General features: G+C 38.6%; 1 protein-coding gene across 1 annotated transcript in view; it reads left to right on the top strand.

The window, feature by feature from the left end:
- Positions 1 to 221: 221 nt before the first annotated feature.
- Positions 222 to 25,033, top strand: part of LRIG3 (leucine rich repeats and immunoglobulin like domains 3) — a 43,073-nt gene continuing 18,261 nt past the window's right edge. Inside the window, exons 1-6 of the mRNA XM_071733520.1 lie at positions 222 to 504; positions 6,981 to 7,052; positions 7,322 to 7,396; positions 21,683 to 21,817; positions 22,443 to 22,586; positions 24,776 to 24,919. Coding sequence (XP_071589621.1) covers positions 323 to 504; positions 6,981 to 7,052; positions 7,322 to 7,396; positions 21,683 to 21,817; positions 22,443 to 22,586; positions 24,776 to 24,919 — 752 coding nt within the window. The 5' untranslated portion in view covers positions 222 to 322. The remainder of the gene's footprint in view (positions 505 to 6,980; positions 7,053 to 7,321; positions 7,397 to 21,682; positions 21,818 to 22,442; positions 22,587 to 24,775; positions 24,920 to 25,033) is intronic.

Here is a 25,033-nt window from a genome sequence, read left to right on the forward strand (position 1 = left end):
CGGCTGTCACATGTCAGGGGGAGGGGGCTGCGGCGGGGCGGGCCGCTCTCGGGGCTCCCCTGGTCGGCCGGAGGCGGGCTGAGGCGGTGGAAAGTTTGCGGAGTGGCTGGCGGCTCAGCAGGCCTCCCCCCTCCCCACTTTTCCCCATTATTTTTTTTCTACGCCTCCGCTCCTCTCCCACCGCCTTCCCCCCTTGGCGGCGGCTCCGGGGCATGAGCGGGAGCCGCCACCCGCGCTGAGAGGCGGGAGGTCGCGCCGTGCCCGGCTCTGTCAGTGAGGGAGCGCCAGGGACGGGAGCTCGGGCAGCGGCTCCGAGCCCGCCATGCCCCGCCGATCCCGCTCGACGGCTGCCGCCCTCCTGGCGCTGCTGCTGGTGCCGCTGCTGGGGGGCCGCGCCGCCGCCCGCTGTCCCGCGCCCTGCCGGTGCGCCGGGCACCTCGTCGCTTGTAGCCGCCTGGAGCTGAGGCGGCTGCCCGAGGGGCTGCCGCGGGGGGCGGTGCAGCTGTGAGTATCGGGGCGGTGGGGCACCGCGGGGGGCTGGGGGTACCGACCCGCGCCCGTCCGCCATCTTCTGCCCCGGAGGGCCCCGCGGCCCCTCTCGCGGGCAGATCTGGGGGAGGAAAACGCGGGTGTCGTGGCGATGCGGGAGGTGCGGGAGGGGGCAGCGCCTGCGGCCGGCGGCCGAGCTGTCAGCGGGGGCGGCGGCCGCAGCGGGACGGCGCTGGGCCCTGGGGCGGGCTGCGGCCCCGGGCGTCCGTGGAGATAAGCACCTGGGCTGAACTCGGGCCCTGGAGAGCTGCTCCGGGTGTTGAGGGGGGAAGGAAAAGAAAGTTCTGGCGACTTTCTTGGAAAACGTGCACTAATCATCAAGTTAGTATTGATTCGTGTGTCGGGAAAACTCGACTCCGTTTTGTTTGTTCAGTTCCTCCAAAGTTTGGGGTTTGATGGATTTACTAACACCGGAGCTCGCCCCTCGCCGTCCGGTGGCAGGGATTCACTGAATCTAAAGCAACGCATCCTGTAAGGCCGTCTGTAGAAAACTTACTTTCAGTGACAAACTTTTATGGACCCAGGATAAATTCAGGGGGTCTTTCTAAAAGCCTGAAAATAGCTGAGAAACTTTTCACATTTGTTTTTAATTTCTTGTCACTCTGAGATCTTCTGTATTAGTCGTATTAATTTTCTATTACATTTCCAAAGCAGATTGAGATAAGGACTTTAAAGTAAACAGGAAGACTTTCAATTAGTTGTGGCTAATTCTGTTCAATTGCCTCGTCTGGAGGTCATGCTGCTTTACTCATGAAATGTGGATGCCTGTATTGACACCATATGGGACTGAACATAGGAGCTGCTCTGGAAGGTGAATATTTCCAGGAGTGGCATAGGAAAGTGTGAGGGGAAAGGAACTTTTTTTTTTTTTCCTTTTTCTTTCTTTCTTTCTTTTCTTTTCTTCTGGTTTATGTGATTGAAGTGTATGAATCAAATACCAGATCTGCTTTACATTCAACAACTGCCTTTGCTTCCCATTAAATTTCTCTCCTCCTGTTCTATTGAACTACTTCAGTATGCTAACAGTTTTCTGACAAAATCTAAGGCTTTTTTGATGCTAAGCTAAGCTTCATAGCCTAGTTTCTTAGTTGAGCTTTAGCAATGTTAAATGTACTCTGGTGTAACAGTACACTAAACAAAAATAAACAAGTGGAAAAATCACAGAACTTTATTTTTTTAATTGCTTTAAGAAAACATTTTGCATTAGCAGTAATCCAAATTTGTCTTTTCCACTTACGTTACTGAGAGACAGTAAAACACATTGCAGGGCTTTTTTGTTAGCACAAGGGAGGTTTTTCTAATTAGAATTCCCTTGGTAGTGTAAATTGTCCTTATGTAAGTTCACATTCTTTTAAAAGTGTGAGAAAATAGGTTCCACTTGTATAAATAAGCTTTGGTCTGTTGTAAGAAACCCTGCTGTGATTACTCATTGGACAGCTGTGTCACTTGCTCTTAAACTCACAGGAGTACATCTTTGTAGGTGTCACCAAACCATGTGGTCTGGCTGCTTTTGTGTAAATATTTCTTTTGTTTGTGTCAAATGCTTTAGAAGTGCCCTGCTCTTTCTTCCTTCCCCTCTTCTCAATAAGAGAAGGAAGAGTGTGAGGTTGTCTATTACCTCCAGCTACTCCAGTACTTGGACCTAAGATTTTGCAGTCTATAATTTATAAATCAGTTGCAGGTTTACATGCACAAAAAAGGTTCAACTATCCCGGATTACTGTTGGAACAAACAGTGCACTTAGAAATTGAAAAAGACTTCATGAATTTCATTGATACGTGCTTACTGTTTTCCAAAGAAGTCCATAGTAGGTGTAGCCATGGGCGAGTAGTTAATTGCAGGGCTTCCAGTCCTCTTCAGAAGACAACAGCTATAACACCATGTTCTCAATATGCAGAGGCATGATATCCCAAGCAGGAGAGGCAAAGTTCTTGTGTCTGAGAAGGTCTAAGCTCACATTAGGCTTTACATGTTCCTCTGCCCAGCTGTCTGCTCACCTAGATAGAGACCTGGCCAGATGAAGCTGGTTTTCTGTAGCTCTGTTTCATTCTTCGTGCCTTTTGTATTCAAATACCCCTGGTGTTATAAAATGAGATTGTCTAACGTGGAAAGGCTGCGTTACAAGAAAAATGAGCTTCAAATGCCTATGTCCTCTTCTTTTTGGTGGCAAGTGTGAGTCTACTGCTTTGTACCAAAATGGCTTTAAAAATGGCTTGTAAATGAGCTGTAATTGCCAGCTCTACTGTGATTTCAGCCCCAAATACTGTCTTCTGAAACCCTGCCTGTATGGAAGATAACAGTCGGCTGAAAACTCATAAATATTTGTAATAGCTTTGTGTACAAATAGGTTTGCAGCCAGATTTCAATTTATTTCCAACATGGGCATCCCAAGATGGCTAGAGTCAGGCTTTGTTAGAGCTGGTGTAGCAGGGGGAGGAGTGGAAGGAGGAAGAGTGAGCTGTGGCCAGCGTCCTCCATATGTGCAAACTCCTGGTGGCACTGCCGTACCCCTTGCCAGGTTCACTGAGGAATGCTAAAACTGGCGGTGGGGCTGGAGGGAAAATCTGAAAGATGGTTTTCACTTGTGTTTGTATTACATCTTTAGTATTTACATTTTATAAATCCTCTAGTTCTCCACCAGAATTGCCAGAAAAAAGGGCTGTATGGTTTTCACAGCTGTTTTTCAATATTTTCCAGACTAAAACTTGAACATAGCAAGCTGATTTATGAGTCACTTTGGATCAGTGTCTTAAAACGGCTACAGCCTGGCTTTTTGTTTTTCAGCTCTCCTGATTTCTGCTGAATTAGCAGCTCTATAGGCCCCAGTGGGACTGATTAAGAAGCTGTTGCTGGATTTGCATTTTAAAATTTGACTCGGGGCTCGGGTTTCTGAGTTCTCTAAGGAAGAAGATGATAATTGTGACTAAGTGTTGTAAATTAAGTTAGAGTCTAAAAGTTATATTTATAAAATGTGTGAAGAAACGCCATCTCCCTTTATGTGTTAAGCCTTCCTTTTTTTTTTTTTTTTTTTTTTTTATCACACAAATATTAATGTTCAGAGGTACACTTAGCTTTCCAGCACAGAGGCTTGTGAGTTACGAAAGACAGTCACACAAACATAATGGAATATAGGAAATAGTTTCTTTCATAAGCTGGAATCTTAAAGGGCCTCAAGAACTATGGCATGCTTTTTGAAGTGGAGGCAATTCTACTTAAATGTGCAATCCCACAATCCCTTTTATTAGAAATCTGAGGTGAAGAACAAGTATATATACTTTCTATTTTTACAGGCAGTTTCTTAATATACATCTGGTTCCTGAAGTTTCTGAGTGCATTCACTGCTATATCCTTGATTATTTTTGAAATTTTAGTGGCAATAATAACCACAGTATTTTTTTTATTCACATGCAATTTTGACAAGGAAAATTCAGAAATTGAAAACACCTAGTAGTACTCACAATACATTGAGAAATGCATTGGACTGAGATGTAATGGTAGATTTACAAGAGGGATGATAGATTTTTATATTTAAAAAATATAGATTCAGTGATCGTAAGTTTCAGAAACTTCTATAGGTTTAAGCTTCACTTAGAGTATTAATAACAGACAAATGTTTTAACTTTTGCTGTACTGCCAGCATCTGATTTAGTTTAAGAATGTGACTTCCAAAGCTGGTTTTTTTTCCCTGAAGTTTCTCATTGAATAATTTTTAATAAAATATTTATAATTCATGTATCCAGCAATTGGTAGACAAGCACATACACAGCTGTGTGAAGCAGGCGCTTCACTATTGTTTGGAGGGGGGTTTGTTGTTTTCTTAGGGTTTTTTTGTAACTCGTGTTTGGCAACCTGCTGTAAGTAAACCAGGAATGAGGAATTTGTATGTATGTATTTTTCAAAACTACATGGAAAATATGAGCGTATCTTTAGTGTTGAAAAACAAACACCAAAAAAGTAGTTTGAAGCTATATAGTGTGAGTTGTTACGCTCACGGTTGCCTTGATAGACTCCAGATGGATGTGAGCTTGAGCTATGAGTGAAAGTGTCTGGCTCCAGTGTGGTGATCATGCACAGCAGTGGTTGTAATTGCAGGATTTTTATAGTTTAAGGACTCTGCCAGATTTTTTTCTTTTTTTAACATGTTATAACTCCAGCAGAACAAATCTGCTCACGTCTGTTACTGTCTGGTAGGTCCTTTAGGCAAACATGTTTTAAATAAACCTTTTGCAGGCTTTTTACATAAAGTGAAGAAATGCAGGTTTTTAGCACTAATGATGAAAGATCTCTGTTGAAATAATTACTGATTCCTAAGTCTTGTCTGAAGCATGAAGAATAGTAACATATCAGGCACTAGCAGCCATAACTTTACTAAATTTTGGCTGTTTATTTGCATAGTTCTTATAATCCCTACAGACTAAAGCCAAATACTGAATGAAGTTTAAGAGTAAAAATCGTCTCTACTTTGTCTGCTTTAAAAGTCCAAGTTAGATTCCTGTCTAGATCTTTGTAACAACATATTTTTTTCAGTATTTATATTTAAGAACAGAGTATGAGAATTTCAAATCTATGCAGCTAACGTCTTACAAAGTTACACAAAGGAATTTTTCTCCGGTCTAGGGCCAGATGAATGTTTGCATTAGTTTTTTAAGCAGTGAAAGATGCAGTCCTCCAACTCAAGTGTAGTTAACCCCATATACAGGGGAATTCACAAATCATAATGATGAAACTAACATTTGTGGGTTTTTGAAAATGTTAACACTGAATTGATTCTTCATCTTCCAAGAGGAAAATGTGTAAGGGCTTAGGTATCTGGAAGAAGGTGCAGCTATTTATAAGGTGCTTGAGACCAGAGCTGAGTCTTGGAAAACATCACTTTGGTGGCCACCTGAAAGTAGTAGAGGGTGTTCCTCATTTTTAGGTGTCTCCCCCTCCCATTTTTTGTGCTCAAAAATGCCTTTTGCACCTGTGGGTCTGCTCTACATGTGCAGCCCTGGCTTGGGAAACATGGTACTTATCTCCTCCCTGCCCATGGCCCTGAGCTGGTGTCACAGCTCCACAGCCTGCTGGGCCTGATCCAGTTGTCTGGCTCAGCACACCTCGTCCTGGTGGTATCTCTTTAATGCCTGTATGTGCCTGGGATTCTTTTTCATATTTGATTTCTATTACTTTTCACTGCTGACTCCAGGGGAGGACAAGAGGGACAACGGAGTTGTCTTAGCAACATTGAGCAAGGACTGCATAAAGCACCTGGGTAGCAACATTACACCTGTATCCAAGGGTCTGCAAAGAAACTGAAGTTCTCTGGATACTTAGATGTTCAGGGCTTAGACACAAAGCAGTTCTTGTTGTGGTGGGTAAGTTACTAAGAAGGGGGATGTCTTCAGCAGGGTTAGCTGTGGTTACAAGATCAGATGTGCAGCTCTACCAATTCCACAGATCTCGGTAGACATGCAAGTTTGAGTTTCTGTAATGAGCTTCTCTGCCTTCTGTTACGTGGTCTTTCTTTTATTTTTGTATTTTTCCAGTCCTCCTGAGACTACAGCAAAGGTTTCTTAGAACTCTGTTTTTATGGTGGTGTCAAAATGTTAGAGGGGACACGTGGTAAATATGGACAATGACCACAATGACAGTGGTCAAGAAAATGTGTTGCATTCTTAGTACCTTGGCTTGTTTTGTAGCAAACACTTAAAAGACATTGACAAGATTTCTTATAAATTGCATTGCTATATATTCAGGATCTTCAGTACGGAGTGGCATATGCTAAGTGCTTGAACTACTTCTTTGAGTGCAATTAAGTGTGGCATTAATGTGATTTGTTACAGATATCTTAAAACTCAGAGTAGAATCCTAAGTCCTTCCTAAGTCTTTTTTTTTTTTGATATTGCTTGTTTAATATCCCCCGTTAATTTTGGTTATGTTAGAATGGCATGAATTGAGGTTTCTGGACAGTCCTCATTGTGTACTTACAATCTGTGCATTGCTCTAGGGAGTGTGTGAAGAGTAAATGATAAAAATGCTAATTTTGACTCAAGGAATGAGACTACCGTGAGTCTTGATTTATGAATTTTGGTTAATAAGCTAAAGCAAAAAGGCTGCTTTAGCCAGATCTTTGTTGTGAAGAGGTGGGGAAGAATGGTTGTTGGTGTATTGGCATCAATATATTAAGTTATTCTTATGAGTCTTTTACACACCTTAATGTACAGTTCTGAATTGTTCAGAGGTATAGGAAATTCTTTGACATTCCTGACAGTGATCAAAATATTTATACTTTTTTTATATCTTGTACACTCAAATGAATTATTATTCTAATTTTACTAACTTTTTTTTATAATGTGGAAACAAATGGTAGTATATATTGGATTGAAATTGTATTTTTTTACCTAGTATTTCATGGCAAAACTGACAGGCTGTTTATTTTTGTAACCTCCCAGGGACTTAAGTCACAACAAATTATCTTCAATCAAGACCACTCTCTTGGATCACCTTCATAGTCTTCGGGAAGTGTAAGTTAATTTGTCTTAATTTAAAAACAAACAAACAAGGAAAAAAAACCCCAAAACCCCAACCAGTGTTTGTGTATGGTAATTTTATAGCCATTTTCTAGGGATAGTTTGTTGAACAACAAAGATGTTTGCTGTTCTAATATTTTACATTAAGTGAAACTGGAATTATTTTTTTAATTTTGGGGTGGCACTTTTCAGCAATTTAGGAAATCCAATCGATGTACTTCTGGTTAACATCAAGGCTGACTCTCCTTTCCTAATATTAATAGGAAATTGAACAACAATGAACTGAAGATCATTCCTGATCTGGGGCCAGTTTCTGCAAATATAACTCTTCTGTCTTTGTAAGTAGACCTTTCTCTTGTCCCTAGGTAGTGGAACTAACTCTACAGGGTTTGTGGAAATATGTGCATTACAGAGATTAAAGTGAAATAATTTGAAATTGAGCACCTTGTGGTTAGGAAGTTGATTATGTCATACTATTTAGCAGGCTGTTTAAAATCTGTATAATTGAGCTTAATCCTTGCAGTTTTTATGCTTCTCTCAGATACAAAGGCTGCATTAGAATTAATTTATGTTGTGGTAGTGCCCAGAAGCCTCAGTCCTGTTGTGCTAGGCACTGTACAAACATCAGTAAACGTGACACAAACTTGTACAATGCAGACTTTAAAACAAGAGTTATACTCTATCATTATGCATCTTGGCTGAAATCCCACTTTGTTAAATCATATAAGAATTCCATTAATTTCAGTGGGCAACATAGGGAAATTCCCACAAGATGTAGCTTCAGGACAAATATCTGTTAGGCAGTGTTTTGCCAGTATCTTAAAAATGTTATTTGGAGCCCTTTTTAATGTGTGGCAAATTTTTTAAGGCTGCAGTTAATACATATAATTGTGACACATGGTTATGTCTGTGTTCATTGTCTTCTTTGAAAGAAAATATTAAGTTACTTGATGTGGCATCTGTGAGTATGAAGTTGTAAAATCACACAGGGTCCATAACCAAACCAGTTGATATTAAAGGAATTTTTTTTCACTTGAAAGCAGTTTTGGTTTGTTTTTTTTTTTTTTTTTCCTGTGATCTAATTTCTCTAAGGTGTTGAAAGAACTGCTAAACAAAATAGGTACTATTATATTATTAATTGAAAAAAAGAAAGGACACATTTTTCATGTGTGGGATTTGGGTTTTATCAGTGGGAATCTAAAGTGTCTAAAGCTACTAATATGTAGCCCTTAGGCCAAATCCTGCCCTTGAATACAAATTGCAAGTTACCTTTTTTGTAGAAGCCTGAAGGGTTAAAACAATACAGTAAACTTTGGAAAGCTGTTCAGTTAATTAAATTGATCACTATTCAATTGCTTACATCTGGTGATTTATAGGGGTTTGTTTTTACTCTAGGCCTGGGTCAGCTAAGTCAGCTGGTGCAGCCGCTGTGTCTGGACTGCTCTGTTTGAATAAGAACTAAGTGACATTTGATACTGATGTGGTTTCTTACAGATCAGAATCAGAAAAGAATGAAAGAAAAAACAGATGGTGTCTGACAAATAGCTGTTGAATTTAAGCATATCTTCTATTTTGTATTAGTGTCGACATTATTTTTACACTGGCATAGCATTCCATAACTGAAGCATCTAATTGATCTAAAGAATACATTTCTTTTTTTCCTACTGCCTTGCTAAAGTTGTTTTTCCATAAGGTTGGAAATACTAACATAATGAAGTAGTTAATATCCTTCTGCCATCCTTCTGATTAATACAATGTTGAGAGTTTTCTTATCATCTCCTCTATTTCTTCTCATGGAAACTTAAATAGTTTAGACGAACCTAAAATTGTCCTTCTGCAGCTGTGCAAAGATTTTTGTATTCCTTTGAGAGGGAATAAAGGAAAACCAGTAACTGCTGGATTGGTTGTTCCATATCCTTAGGTCATGAGCTGAGTCCATTTACTCAGGTGGTCGAACATGGAAAAACCTTTGTTAGATCTGTGCTCTGCACTATATATACTGACACTTAAAAGGAACTAAAAAAATGTTTCTATAAGCTGTTATCATACTATCAATGTGGTTAAAGTAGGTCTGGTTGGGTTCTAGATTGTTCTCTTTCTAATTTCCATTACTTCTGTGCACTGTCAGGAGATTACTGAATGTAAGTGTACTCCAGCTGAGATTAAGTACCTATTCTGTGACCACAGCAGAGATTCCTTGAGATTAGTATGATAAAAAGAATTAAGTTATTTGTAGACTTTACATTAATTTATGAATGACAGCTATAATAGTTAAAACAATTGTTTCTTCCGTATCAAAACAGATGTACATAGATATAAATTAGGGTGGTATTGCACTATTAAAAAAATAAGGTATCTTGTGTCTTTTGCAAAAGTTTTTTTTTTTTACCATCTTACATGTTGGAAGTTACTTGTGTAAAGATGTTAAATCTGATGCTATTGAAAGGAATTTAAAAAAAGCAATGAACATATAGCAGTTATCTGGCATAAACATGTGTAATATAGTGGTATGTTAGGTGGACATATATTCAGTATTCAGTCTAGCAAAACATTTATTTTGGAGGTAAAATATGTTCTTATTTTTCCTGTGTTGCATGTTACTTGGAGGTGTTGAATCAAACCAAGTTAATGCTATATCTGAGTCATTCAAAGAGAACACACGTGGAACAGTTAGAATACACTTTTAATAATCACTCTTCAAAGGATAACTGTACTTGAAACATCTGATGAGTTTCTTCAGGAGTTTAAACTTCTGTATGAAAGAAGCTTGTGGAGTTGTTCAAAACAAGCCACCGTTTTCCCTGTTGAGTCTTTGTTCTTTAAAGTAATATTAGAAAAGATGGTACTAGTCTTTTGAAACTTGATTTGATTACATTTCTTATGAGATACATATATGTTGGTTCATTACTGTCAGTTCAAAAGCCAGTTGTTTTTTCCAAGGAAACTTCAAGGACTGCTGTGGAAGTGATGCTCTCCTTTCTTTCTAAAATCTTAATTGTTGAAGAAATGCTTTTTTTTTTTTTTTTTCACTTCTTAGTACTTGTCACTCAGCTGTGGAGACTTAGAATTTTACTGTGTTGCTGTGTTTACTGTGTTTGCAAGAATTTTACTCTTGCAAAAGAGGTCACACCACTGGTGTGTCTACTGTGAATAATGGTGCTGGTATCTCCACACAGCTCTGTATGCCTAAATGCTTTGAGCAGTATAAACAAGCATGGGTGGATTACCATGTTAGTGTAGTTTACATTTCTGGAGCTACCTCATTTCTAGGTATCTAATTGATATTTATCTAACGCAGATATTTACATCCTGTTGAATTATTCAGGGTAAACAGATCCAGAGCAGTAGATGTTCCCAGTCTCATGGTCGCATCCTGTCAATAATCATGAAACAACGATGCCAACGTTTTGTTTTTATGGGTGCCAGGTGAGAGTTGAACACCATGGGAGAGTAAAGTATCAGGCAGGCACACCCTGGAAAGACCTTATGCTTGTGTGAAGGAGTGTACAAGCACATGCAGGCACACTCTTGTTACGTAGCTGGAGATGTATCTAAGATTTTATTTATGTGATTAGTATGAGTCTTTTCACATGGCATATGAGAGCTTCTGAGACTCCTGGGAAAGTGCTGTGAACTAAATGGGTGGTACTTTGGCATAAGCTGGTCAGAAGGCTTCAGGTTGTGAAGCTATGATGGGTTGCCTGACACGAACAAATACATTGTGGACAGAGCAAAGTGAAGGATTTGTCTTCCTTACCCTAAAGTCTTAAAAGTTTGACATTGTGAGTATGAATTACTAACTGTAGATCCTCTTCAGAATGAGTGGAGAAGAAAAAGCTCTCTCTGAAGAAATTTATCTTTTCAAAGATAGTTCAGCTGATCTTCCTACTGAGGGTTATCTAGATATCTATTTAAATCTAACTTCTGGGTTTCTAAAGTTAGGTTCCTTTTGAAACAGCTAGCCAACATACTTGGGGTGCTTGTCTTACAGAGATGGTACTTTCAAAGGTCTGATTGCGTCTTTCAGCATGTTTGACCATTTAATTAAATTACTTGAAATTAAAATTTCTGGGTGTTCTTTTTGTTCAGCCAGCCAACCCTTTTCTCTGTCTTTGAGGGAAGACAGGAAGAGAGCAGTTTATCAGGACAGAAAGTGAGAAGTTCAACCATTTACCAGATTGCCAGCTGTCCAGTCAGCACAGGAGCTCAAGCTGGGAGGTCAGATCTCCTTAAGTCCTGGACAACATAAGCTTTTGTGGGGAATTTAACAACTGATTACCACAATTACATAATGTGCAGATGCCACACACAGTAATGTAGATGTATTTATCTATCCCTGGAAGTAAAAAGTTAGATGTCTCCTAATTTTCATTCCTGAAGTACTTCTAAAAACAATTATATTAATGTAGAAATGCTTCAAATGATTGTGGTAGAAAATTCTGCAGTTCTGGATGAATAAATAAGTTACTTTTCATTGTTTCTAAATAGATGGCTCACAGCTGTGTCAAGCAGAGAGCAAGCAAAGATTCTGAAGTCTAATTCTAATGATTCCCATTGTAATAACATTCATTATCCAAGATGTACCAGTCCTGTCTTGAAATTCTTATAGAATCTTTGATGTTGATAAATGAGAAGAAAGCCAGTATTGCCTTTTAGTTCTGTCATTGTTGTAAAGCTTTGTAACTAGGCTGAATCCAGAAATAGATTGAAGCCAAGTAATAAAAGTACTATAACCTTGTGTAGAAGCCCTGCAAGGGGGTTAATTGGCAACTACCATTTGCATAGGGGTTTCACTTTAAAACTCTTCAGAAAAATATTAACTGCTTTTAGTATGATTAACACTTTGAAATGAAAGGTGACACTGATTTGCAAATGCTGCAACATTATTTAAGGTTTTGTTTAGGTATATCTAGCTTAAATAAGAAACCCATGCTAGTTTACTTGCAGAGTTTAAATACCTAGTTGAAGATACCACTTGATGTCATTGGTGCTCTCTGTTCTTGGGTACTGTGGAAAGTGGAAGGCAGCAGTGACTTTAGAGAGTTAGAACAGCTTTGAGTATTAAGATATCCTGCCTCTCCAGCTAAATGTTACTGTTCTTATTGATATCTCTGTGTAGAACTAGATTTAATACTAAAGGCCATGTTTCTTATTACCTACATCTAGGATATGTTACACAGTAATAATCTTGCTGTCTGTAGGGATAAGAAAAGCTGTACATGCCAAAGTCTTTAGTGCATATAGTAAAATTCTAATGTTAGACTAGCTTTAAATGATGGAATGCTTTAAATAAACTCGGGATTGTACATTTCTGTGAATACAAATTATTATTTTAAAATCACTGGTACCTCTGGTGTAGATGATATAGATGGAAATACCCTTTTGTTGTAAAGATTGATAATCTTAATCAGGTACTAAAGCTTAAGTGGAAAATAGGAAGTTCATGGTGCAGAATTGAAACGAGCATGGGTGACTCAGGGTTTGGTAATATTTTTCAAGTTTTACATTAATATGTGGTTTGTATTAGGTTCCCACTTCTTTCAGAATGTGAAATCTTTTCACAAGAGACACATTGGATATGCAACATGGTACAGGTTTTCCTATGCTATTCTGAGAGGACCCTCCCACCCCATCTGTCCAGGAAGCCTTTAGAGCAGTTAAAACAAGGAATCACATGGCCATTCACTTGAGTTCTGAGGTGATGAAAAATGCTGCCAAATATTTGTGATTTGTCTGTTGGGTTTTTTTTTGTTTGGGTTTTTTTTAATGGTTTTACAAATACATTAACAGCCAAGGAGAATTTCCATCCTTTACTGGATGTCATCCTTTATTGGATTGCCATCATAGGGACCTGGAGAAGCTGGGGAAGTGGGCCCAGGTGAATCTCATGAGGTTCAAGAAGGCCAAGTGCAGGGTCATGCACCTGGGCCAAGGCAACCTGAGACATGAATACAGGCTGGGGGAGTACACACTAGAGAGCAGCAATATGGAAAAAGACTTAAGAGTAGTAGTGGATCAAAAGCTAGACATGAGCCACTGGTGTGCAATTGCAGCCCAGAACGCCAACCACATCTTGGGCTGCATCAAAAGAAGTGTGGCCAGCAGGTGGAGAGAGGTGATTCTGCCCCTCTCCTGCCCTGGTGAGACCTCACCTGGAATGCTGTGTGCAGCTCTGGAGCCCCAACAGAAGAAGGATGTGGACCTGTTGGAGCATGTCTAGAGGAGGGACACAAAACTGATCAGAGGGCTGAAGCACCTCTCTTACAAAGACAGGTTGAGGGAGTTGGGGTTGTTCAGCCTGAAGAAGAGAAGGTTCTGGGGGGACCTAAATAGCAGCCTTCCAACACCTGGAGGGGTCCTACAGGAAATCTGGGAAGGGACTTTTTACAAGGGCTTGCAGTGAGAGGACAAGGGGTAATGGTTTTAAACTGGAAGAGGGGAGATTTAGGTTAGAGATTAGGAGGAAATTCTTTAGTGTGAGGGTGGTGAGACACTGGAGCAGGTTGCCCAGAGAGGTGGTGGAAGCCCCATCCCTGGAAGTTTTAAAGACCAAGCTGGACAGGACTCTGAGTAACCTGAGCTAGTGGGAGGTGTCCCTGACCATGGCAGGGGGTTGGAACTTTGGAACTAGATGATCTTAAAGGTCTCTTCCAACCCTGAAAATCCTATGATTCTATGACTGCAGGGGATCACAAGTTTTTATAGCAAGCAAAATTGTTTCAACTTTTAATTCTAGGTTTCTGATTAGCCAGTATAAAATTACTCTGATTACTCCATTCTTGTTACTTGATTATTGATATTAGGCCTTTGTTGTTCAATTAATGCTTTTGAAAAGTAAACCTAACAGTGAATTTCTGTACCGAAAAGGTAAAAAGTCATTCTATTCAAAGGAAAAAAAAAGAGCAAAATTATCTAAGCCATCAACAGTGTTTACTTTTTAAAAAATATTATTTTGGTCACTGAAAACAAAAAAACACTGTAAGTCTTTTTGGGTCCAGGTGGTAGTGTGTGATCTGAATGGGAGGTTCTACCTGTTGCTTATCTGTGCCACACAGTTTCAGTGGGGTATTTATTGGAGAAGTTCTGCAAGTTTTAGTGTGTACTGGGCTTCATATATAAGCTCTGAAATGTCAAATTAAGTTATCAGACGAGTCCAGGCTTAACTTGATGTCTTCCTATAGCTCCTTCCTTCTACCTTGATTAGTTGCTCATTAATCTTTATTTCAGTCCTCAGTAAAATTTTTTTCAGTGGATGGCATGCTTTGCTCCAATCTGAATAGAATCCTGTTGTTGAAAGACCTATTTACAAAGTATTTCCTGAGATTGGTAAAGCATTGTGCTATCAGGCAGTGGAGACAGAGCTAACTGTGATATAAACCTTTAATAAGTGGAGCTTATGATGCTGCAGTGTCCATGTCTTTATTTATAGATCTTTCAGAGTGAATGTGTGTTTGTTCATGCTACCTAACTGAAATATGTAATCTGAGAAAGAAGTTAGTAAACTAACTTTTAAGTTGAAGTGGCTTCTCACAGATCTTTGCTAAGCAAGATGCTGAGCTTGTGACTAAAGATCTGTATATTCATCTGTATTTAGGCAGCTTTATGGTTGCTTCCATTCTGCTTACCCAGAAGAATAGAATAGTCTTACTTTCTTCATTTGGGGGACAATAATAGAGCATGTTCTGGTCACTGATTTTAATTGTTTGTTAAACAAATCCAACTCTGTTGCCAATATATACTCTTCTAAAATTTAAGTGAGCACTGTTTTAATCTAAGTTTCATTAGTCAACATACAGCTTAAATGCCTATCTAACTTTATGTGCAAACATAGTTACTGAAGAAAAGTGGTGATTAATCTCTTACACTATTCAGAAGTGATTTTATTTTAGTATTTTATGTCGTTCCTGTTTAAAATGTGGAAAATTACATTTAATGTGCTTTGAGATAATGGGCATCACAGATCATGCTTCAAATAGTAACTGTGAGAGGTAAAATTCAAGTAATTGAAAGAAACGTGCAAAATGGGTTATGCATTTGCCCCAGCTGGCAAGATAGAAATAAGAGTGATACTTTGCACTTTGTGTGGCAGTCTTAAAGAGAACTCCTGCAAAAAGAGCCTTCTGTAAAGATAAGGGTTTTTTTCATAATCCTTGTTTGCAAAATTATTGGGTAAGCATGAGAAATCTGCCTCTTGGTTGTCTTACAGTAACCTGGGAGTAGAAGCTGTGTGTAAAATCCAGGAGAACACTGTTCTCAGTGCACATATGCTAGAAAGGAGTTTAGGCACAACTCCTGAAAATGAAAGCTTATATTCAGTAGGAGTGGATGCCTTTCCCTTCTGCTCTTGCCAGAGAAAGTGGTATTGTGTGTTTATAAAGCTAGCATACTGAACTGGAGTCTGGCTCCCAGTATTAAGAAAATGTTGGTCAAATATTTTACATCCTTGTCATCTCTTCAGCTACCACTTTATTATGGGAAGGATTAAGATTTGGATGCTGCCTGGAAGAGTTTGTTTTGAAGAAAGGATAGAGGAATGCCAGACTGGGCTTCAGGCATAAGGGTAGTTGGAGAAAGTCCCAAAAATGGGAGTGGTGGTAAACCATGTGTGACTTGGGCTGAAGTTGTAAGCAAAAAGCTGAAGTGAAGAAACTTACTGGAATTAGTTCTTGCAGTCTTTTGACATTTGGTGTGGAGACTAAGAGGAAGTCAATGAAAGAATTTGAAAAGGAACCTGTCTCAGTTAGACTTGCAGACATGGAAACTTTATGGCAGTAATTTTAGATGAGTGATGGGAAAGGGAAGAAGCATGTAGAAACCTGGAGTTTGTTGTAGCAAAAAAATAGTGAGAGCCTAGACAAATGCTTTTGCAATGAGAAAAAAAAGAATGCAAATTTTAGGAGCTGTTTGTAGTGGAAAAAAACTGGCATGGTTTTCTGATCAACAATGTTAATGAAAAGGATGGATTAAAAAAATAACGATCTGAAAAATCAATAACGCTTGTGTTCTTCTGACTTGTTCTTCTCACACTTCTCACTTGTGTGAGAAAATGGAAGAATGGTAGGAAATTTTACCAAGGAGGAGATGTGAAGTTGTAGAGCATATAGTACGGACATGAGTGAAAGTCAGAATGAAGTTAAGAGGTCAGGCGTAAATATTGGAGTGTGGTGTCTTAGAGAAGTGGTAGATAGATACTGTGATAGAGCAGTGAAATGTAATGACTCAGTGCCTTGAGTGAAATAGAAGTGGATAAGAGAACGTTCCTCAGCAACTAGTGCTAACAGTTTTTATGAGTATATACAGAAGGCTTTGCAGTCTGTAGTGCTTAGACTTTGGTCTGCTCCCTCCAGAATGCAGGGTTGGCTCTGGAACAGTAAAAGGTGTTTTTACTTAATCAGTCCATACATCAGATTAGAAATATGATTTCTGATATCAGAGGACATTATGCTGGGTTTAATCTAGGTCATAGTTATAATTTATGGCTGAGATTTTAGCATTAACTAACAGTCAGTGTGCATCAGCTCCACAATGGGTTGTTTTTCCTATTGTCATGCGGAAATAGCTATGATTGCATTGCTTTTGTTTGCCTTCTTTAGAATAATGAACTTTACACGTTCACTTGGCTATCATGTCCTAAGTAACTTGTGATTATTTTTGAATGGTCAGAAAGTGTAATGGGAACCAGACTGCAGGGTATCAAAACGAGAGTTTGGAAGGAAAGTTTGATTAATTGCATATTGGTGCTATGCCTAGAATCAGGAGATAATAGCTATGAAAGGTCCATGTGTTTGGAAACTCAGATTTGTCTTTGTTCTTTTTGATCACGAAGACATCTCTGATCCCAGAGTTGCTTCATTTTGCATCTTTCTCTTCCCATTTTCCCCAGTTGATACTTGGTTTAAGAATCAACAAACCTTTCCTCTCAACTTTTGTTCAAGGTTTTAGTATCCTACCGAGTTCTGAGTTTTCATTTTCTACTTGATGCCTGTATACCACAAAAAGAACAACAAATAAGAGCAGAGACTTGCTGACGTCTGGCTTGAAAGAGCAATGACAGGCATGGCATGGATCATGGAATGAAGGAAGCCTTCAAAAGAAAGAACTGCTTGCCGCAAGGAACGTGAGAAGTCTGTGTGTGAAGGAGGCATGACTTGTAGACCTACCAGTAGGACTGGAAGTCAGCCAGAATCCGGGTTCTATTTCTGGCATCTTCATCTTGGAGAATAACAGCTTCACTCAAAATATTTCTATATCTAACATTTGCAAAGATATAGAAAAATGGAGGTTCTTAGCATTCAGTGCAGTTGAGTTTCTAATGTTGAGAAAAGCACGTAGTCCAGGTAACATCAGGGGATTTTTGTAAGGTTACTGTTCAGTTTGTAACCAAAACTGCAATATTTTAAATGATGTAATTGTTCATTACAGTCTTGCTTAAAAAAAAAACATACTTTTTTTCCTCTTCTTTTAGAAGTTAGTGAGACTCTTCTGGTATGCTTTCCATATAGTGGTCCAGTTTTATGCTAAAAGCCACAAAATATGAGTCTTCCAGCACTTTCTGGTGAAAGTTTCTTACAATATTGATATTTCATCTTAACTATTATTATTTCTTTGCTTAAATTTTCTTCTACTCTGTCTTGAAATAATTTTTCTTGTAAGAGCTAATTTTTTCTTGTAAGAGCAGGAGAGGGAGTGCAAGAAACCATAGATGATGTGCCAGGATTTGTATGATGTCAGTGGGTGAGTAGAGGGAAGAACAGGTGAAGTATGCACAAAGATTTGAGGAAATGTAAAAAAGGAGGCTGTGAGTTATGGTGGCACATAGTAGAGACCACCCAGTATGTTCTTGGATGTGGACAGTCACATCTGCTTTGCCTGTGCTCTAAGCCAGCTCTATCCTAGAAGCCACATCAACACAAGATTGTCAAGCTAAACCCCGATGAACTCCAGCGTCAGGACTTCAGCACTGCTTGCTCCAAAAGATATATCTAGCCCTAGCAGAGTGCTTTTTCTCTATATGTATCCTCTTAGTCTCTAGAAAGAGAGTCTACTATTACTCCATTTGTCTGTTGGTGAGGCAAATTCAGTATATCCTGCCTCTCAGAGCTTAGTTGAGGGACAGGAGGTACCATGTTGGTCCAGAATAACAAAGCTATTAAAACAGTGATTTAACGTTTTAGCAGCTTTGGAGAACACACTGCACAGACACATCTCCAAAATTTTAATTCTTGGCAACTTGTTTTTTACCAGCTTGTTCCACCTCTGGACTTGTGAGGACCATGCTGTAAGTAAGACTAAGAAGTTCTCAAAACACAGCAGATCAAGATCTACCCAAAAGAAAGAGTTATGTTGGAGAGGGAAATGCAAGAATACTTTTTTTGTGAAGAATTTTGAATAGAAACAAATGATAGAACGTCAGGTCATAATGTATTTCATAGTTGGGGCTTCTGTGTTACAGGACCAGAGTAATGAAGCTTGCATAGATATTTTTCTTACTTAGAAAACATTACATACTGACGATTTGTATCAAGAGATCCTAAGGCATATTATCTCAGATATTTAAAAATAGTTTTGGTTTTTGGGGGTTTTTTTGTTTTTTGTTTTTTTTTTTCAGGACCTAGGCACTATTAGGTCTAAATGGTGTTGACTAGATCCTTAACAAAATGGATAGAGAAGTTGCTGTCCTGCTTTGTATTTCTGCAGAGGCAGGGAAAGTACATGGCTGTTTGTTAGATAGGTTGTAACTGTTGGTTACATAGAATTAATCTTGAGATCATGATTGATAAGGCTGTGGTAGATGTTTTGGCCTAGTGGTGTGATTTAAGTCATGAATGCTGAGAAGGAAGGCTAAGATTTCTCATGCTTGTAATGAGAAAGTGATATTCCATCTTAAGCTGGTAGTCACACAGGCTTATGTAAAGATAATTAAATCAGTCTGCATACACTCCTGGGATTTTGAAGGGTTTTTTTGCTGCAAGTCAGGGTGTAGTCATTCAAATTGCCAAAAGCATGTTCAAATTTATGCAGGTATTTTTGGTGGTTTTATCTGTGTTCCTTGGTGCTGTTGCTGCTTTTGCTGTAACAGGAGAAATTCCAGGAAGCTGTAGCGTGTTCCTGTTCCTTGCACATGAATAAATGGTGATCAGGTTGCTTCAGGTCTGTTTCTGTGAGAACCTGATGCGCTGCTTCTCTTGTTGCAGGGGATCCCTGTTGCACAGACCCCTTGAGGGTCTGTGAAATGAAACCAGTGTGGTGTGTTCAGCTCCTTTTGTCTGGGCACAGCATAGCAGCATTTTGCTGGAAAGTTGGTGTTGCTTTCTCTTTTGCATAGTGAACAAACATATGGTGGTGTGCTGACACAGAGGGTACTGTTTGGTTCTGTCTTGACTGAAGTTTGTCCTTAAAGCAGAGCTATTTTAATATATTCAGCCCTTGCCAGTCTTCTTCTAGGTTTGAATAATGGCACTCAATTTGTTTTAATTTTTTTTTTTTTTTAAGGATAGCTGGAGTAGGAAGTTGGGCTAATAAGGAGTGAACATTCAGCTGTTTTGCATCTGAGTAACTTCTACAAATCTGAGTAAGGTGCTCAGTGAGGGCTGGTTTGATTTTTGTGGTGAGATGGGCTAGGACTTTGATGTGTAGCTGTTTCAGTGAACAAAAGAACTTAAATTTCTCCCCACAATATGACCTGACCATCACCATAAAAGAAAACACTCCTTGAAACAAACAAGCTGGGATTTTTTTCTTTGTTTATTTGTTTTTGTTGTAGGCTGGTCTGTGTCGGGTAATTTGCCAGTTAGTTTAAGTGCTAATCTGAAGGCTGTATGAGAGTTTTATTTGGTCCCATTAGGTCCAACTAAACTTTGTAATACAGGGGCTATTATCCTGCCAGTTGTGAGGAATTTCTGTTTTATGGAGCAAGGCTGACACAAAGACAGCACTGTGCAAGCCTGCTCTATAACTGCACACTTTCACACTGCAATTTAGGAGGCGTGCAGTTCAGGAAATTGCTGGCTTCTGCTAGAGCACACTTTTACTGCAAGGAAAATTTTATTCGTCACTCAAGTAATTGGCAGTTTTAATACCTTGTTAGTAATTACCTTATAAACAAACTAATGCATAAAGGCAAGGCTCTATGACCTGTTATCTAACTCACATTCTTATTTGGCCAGTGGGACTGACACATGGTGGTAGTGTTTGTTGTTGGTTTTTATTAAAGTAATTTGTTTCCATTTATTATAAATACTTTCAGCTAAGAGTTAAAAAAAAATAATAATGCAGAATACCTCTACCAGACAGCCTGAGGAGTGAAACATGATACAAGTGCAGCGTTGGAGAGACTGCAAGATCACTTACCCATTCCCACATGTGGTCAGAGGGCCCATTAATCTGACTTCTGGTTCAGTTTTTGAGTCAGGACTTTCTTGTCTTGACAAGTAATCCCCCCACACTCCTTGAATATGTGAGAGTTGTCCATGCTGTCCTAAATGTGTGGTTTACTATTTGATCCAGAGCAACTATTTCCAATAAAGGCAAACACCTTCCAGAATCAACATTCTTGTTGATAGTTTTACTGAAACTGCCTTTGCCTCCAGTCTCTCGGAACTGGGGAGAGCTCCTGAATTTTGATCATTCATCATACTAAAATGTACCCAGCATGTCCCACAGCCAGAACTGACTTGAACTTCCCAAGGTAACAAGGATCATTTCAGGTTACATTCACCTAATTGGTCGTGATCTGTTTTCCCCTATGTACTGTTAGCCCCAAACAAATAAGCCAATTAATGTTGCTGATGTGCATATGTGATACTGTGCAATTGTGGTGCAAAAACCTGGTCAGTTGCGGGGTATAAACATGAAATGCAAGAGTTGTAAAAAGTACGTTTAATTGGAAGTGAAAGAAAGGTTGTTTCTTATAGTAGACCCGGATACCTATGTCTTTAAACAGTTGCAGAACTTTAGTTGTTGAACTGGGTGTGATGTTTAGCTGAAGTTTGACCAGATGTACAGTCTAGAACTTCTGTAAGGAGCAGAAATTCTATTATTTGCAAACTCACTAGAAAAATCTATATATTAAAGAATAGGTCTAATTGCAAAATTCAAAAACATCTTTCTGGTAGGGCACATTGTCATCCATCTCTTATCTGGGTCTGCTTTTTTAGAGATTATGAAATTTATAGAAATTACATTCATGCTGTATATTTTTTTTTAAAAAAAAGCACATTGTTTTGCAACTATGAAGTTAATTTGGTTAAAATGGAAAACAACTTGAATCTGATTTCCTTATGATACTGTGAGAAACTTTTAATGCAAATACTAGCTATTTCTGCCATTCAGAAATAGATGATCAGAGAATTTGAAATCTTGTTTTAAAAGCCATGAATTGCAGTAACTGAGTTACAATGCTTTTTTTTTTTCATCTTGTTTGCTGAGTTTGCTTTTTTAAGAAATGTTTCTGGTTTTATTTCATTATTTTATGGCCATAAATGGATGTTTTTTCTAGAGAACATACGTCATTGGTTTTCTTTACAGAAATTATTTTCAAGTACAGGAATCAAGAACTAACTTTCCTCTGTCATGTATTTAACAAGTGTTTGGTCTGTCTTTTGACTACTGTCCTTAAATTTTAGGACCAGTAACAAGATTGCCAGCATCTTGTCTGAACATCTGAAGCCATTTCAGAATCTTGAAACTTTGGACTTGAGCAACAACAACATATCAGAGCTCAAAATATCATCCTTTCCATCCTTACAGCTGAAGTATCTGTAAGTAAAACTTAGTATTACTTTTTCATTTCAGGTTACTTTCAAAAAACTTTTTGAATACTTAAGATTGACAGCTGTTTAAGGTAATCTTCTTTCAATAGACAAAAATATTTATTTCTTGCTTTATCTTTGCAACATAAGCTGCTACCTTGGAGACATTAGTTGCTGCAGTGAGAGGTTTTAGATTACAAAAAGTGAAGGTTATTTTGAGATGAAAAAAATCGGTATGTCTCTTGAGAGAGATAATTATGTAACAAAATGAGCTTAAGTTCCCCTTGGCTGGGCTACCTGGTTGAGTTACATGGAGTTTGGTGGACTTCTTTGAATCTACCTTAATCCTTATTCATGAATATTGCAATGCCAGAGCTATACTGAGTGAAAATAAAGTTGTGGGCTTGCAATGTGCTATTGTCTGCCAGTAATGCACACCTGCAGAGTAGAGCAAAATGTTGGTGGTAAAATACTGTTTGACCATAGACTGAGCTGTCAAGAGCTCTAATTTCTATAATAAATGAAATTCCATTCATCAAGGAGTAGGCAGCGCAACAGCTTTGGGTTTTGCTACTTGGTATTAAGAATTTATTAAATAACAGTAAATTTAACTTTCTAGACATTGTTTCAACAGGTACATTAACAGTAACCGAATAACCTCCATGGAGCCTGGTACCTTTGACAATTTGTCTACGACACTTCAAGTATTGAAACTGAACAGGAACAGAATTTCAGCAATCCCTCAAAAGATGTTTAAACTCTCCCATCTGCAGCACCTGTAAGTGCAACCTACAATTGACTAATTGTTTTCAGATTTTCCAAAGCACTGGCAGTTCTTGAACTTTAGCCTTTAATTTAACCAGAGGCAGAGTGAGACAGACACTGAAAACATATTACTACAGCCCTTACTAACTGCAGCTTTGTGCTGAACAAAACTGGTTTTATATACTGGTGTGATGTGAATAGTCTTTATGTTCAACATCAAGTTTGCCTACTGAAAGAAAAGAAGGGGTTAGAGAAGGGATAATAGTGGTATTCCTGTAAGAAATAATTGGAAAAATGCTAAGTGAATTAAATTTATATTAGTTCACTACAGCAGTCTCTTATTTATTTTGTACTTTCATCTTGAAATTAAGGAAATTAATTTGCTTTCAGAAAGTATGACAGTAAGCAATATGTTTGACTAAAGAGATGCCCATCAGCTTCATTGATTCAATGCTGTCTGTAAATGTTTTACCTAATAAATAATGAAGTTATTTAATATGGAGGAAGAGAGGGAAATATCTTTTATTTTTAATTTTGTTTTCCTTCAATCTAAGTTTTCCAAAAAATAAATAAGTTGACAGTAGGATGGACTTAGGACTGCACTTTGTCAAATCCTGAATAATTGTTTCCATTATTAGATAGTCAGGAGCTAAAAATTATGAATTCTCTTAGGTTAGCCTTGAATGTGAAAGGTCATAAGAACATCTGGCCACAGTGACTGTGTCTGTTCTGTATACAAATGCAGGAAGAGTTTGACTCAAGCCTCAGTGGAAGAGGCTTGGCAACAGTCCCGCAGAGATCAGGATTTAAGGATCTTAGTAGACTTTCTGATCTCTTATGTTTGCCTAAAAAAATCATTCTCCTTCACAATTTAATCTGTAGGCTGGCCTAGTGATGTTAACTAATCTGCAATAAAGGGCAAAAATTTGTGTTATAACGTGGAAGAAGTATTCAAAGGAGGAATGGGGGAGAACTGAAGGCTGTTTTTACTGAGTGCTCATTTTATTCTGAATGTTTATGCACCTTTAAATACAGGAGAAGGAGTAGGATTCTCTTTTCAGATACCTATTATAATGTAGCATTCATAACAGACCACCAGAAAGGAAAACTGAATTCCTACTTGACCAAGAGTCTGAAAAATAATTGTGGTATACCTGTGGAGAGAGAATTGCTTAGGCCTTTACCTCCCGTAGGAAGGGAATTTTGGAAGGATTGTTCTTGGTTTGGTAGGATGCAGATTGATGAGATATAAGACCTTGAAGGGGGGGCAGATGTTCTTTATATTCTCTATAATGACCCTCATTATATGAGGGCTTTCTTCTAGTGTTGTCCAAACGTGTCTCTTTATACTGTGTATGAGTTGTTGCTAATAAATAAGCTGTTAATTTAGTAAATGATGGCTAGTTTTAAAATTCACTTTTAAAAAACAATTAACATTATTCTTTGTGCCTGTGTGAGGCATGACTTCCCTTTCTGTGTAGCATAGAAAGTCACAAAGCTGCTTGAGGTTGGTGCAGTGTTTGGATTTAAAAAGGATCAAAGTAAGAAAGTGTTGTGGAGAGCAGGAAAAAAGAAATTATTGAGTACTGCTGTCACTGCAGCTTGCCCTCCCGCTAGTTATGCCTTATAACTCCTTTCCAGGGTACATATTGGGTCCCTACTTCAAACCTACAAGGGTTGTGTGTAGTGGCAGAAGCATGAGTGCCAAGGCTGCTTTAGAAAGAGGGAAGAAAATGTTTGTAACTACTTATGGAGAATGAGGAATGTGTAGTGAACGCTTGACTCGATGGAGAAAGAGGGATCACCCAGGATATTTAATTTTGCCTACCTATGATAACTAAAATTTTTAACTTTTTCTGACTAAATATTGATTGCAATTAATTGCTATTTCTGGATAAACATCAGCAACTTGCTTTCATTTTTGAATTTGCCAACAGGATTAACCATGACATTCTAGGTCTACAAGGACTCTTTAAAGTCAAAGAGCCTACCAAGTACATTTCCTCCATATCAAAAAGGCAGAACAATATTAGTATGGTTAAACATAATGTATGACAGTAAAATGTTTGTTTATACCTGCAACTCATGTCTTTTTATTTGCAAGAAAAGCATTTAATTAAAGTTTGTTTCCAGAGAGAGAAGAAAGGTTGTTGGCATGCAGGTAAACTTACCCTGCTGTAACTGTAAATTTTATTGATGCAGGGAGCTGAATCGCAACAAAATAAAAAAAATAGATGGGCTTACTTTCCAAGGACTCCCAGCTTTGAAATCATTGAAACTGCAGAGAAATGGGGTTACTCGGCTCATGGATGGTGCTTTCTGGGGACTGACCAACATGGAAGTCTTGTAAGTATCAACTTTTTGAATCATAGAATCATAGAATTAGCTGGGTTGGAAGGGACCTCAGAGATCATCAAGTCCAACCCTTGACCCACCGGTGCGGTTGCTAGACCATGGCAC

The sequence above is a fragment of the Heliangelus exortis genome, chromosome 1 (genome assembly GCF_036169615.1).
Source record: "Heliangelus exortis chromosome 1, bHelExo1.hap1, whole genome shotgun sequence".
In the NCBI taxonomy this organism is placed as follows: domain Eukaryota; kingdom Metazoa; phylum Chordata; class Aves; order Apodiformes; family Trochilidae; genus Heliangelus; species Heliangelus exortis.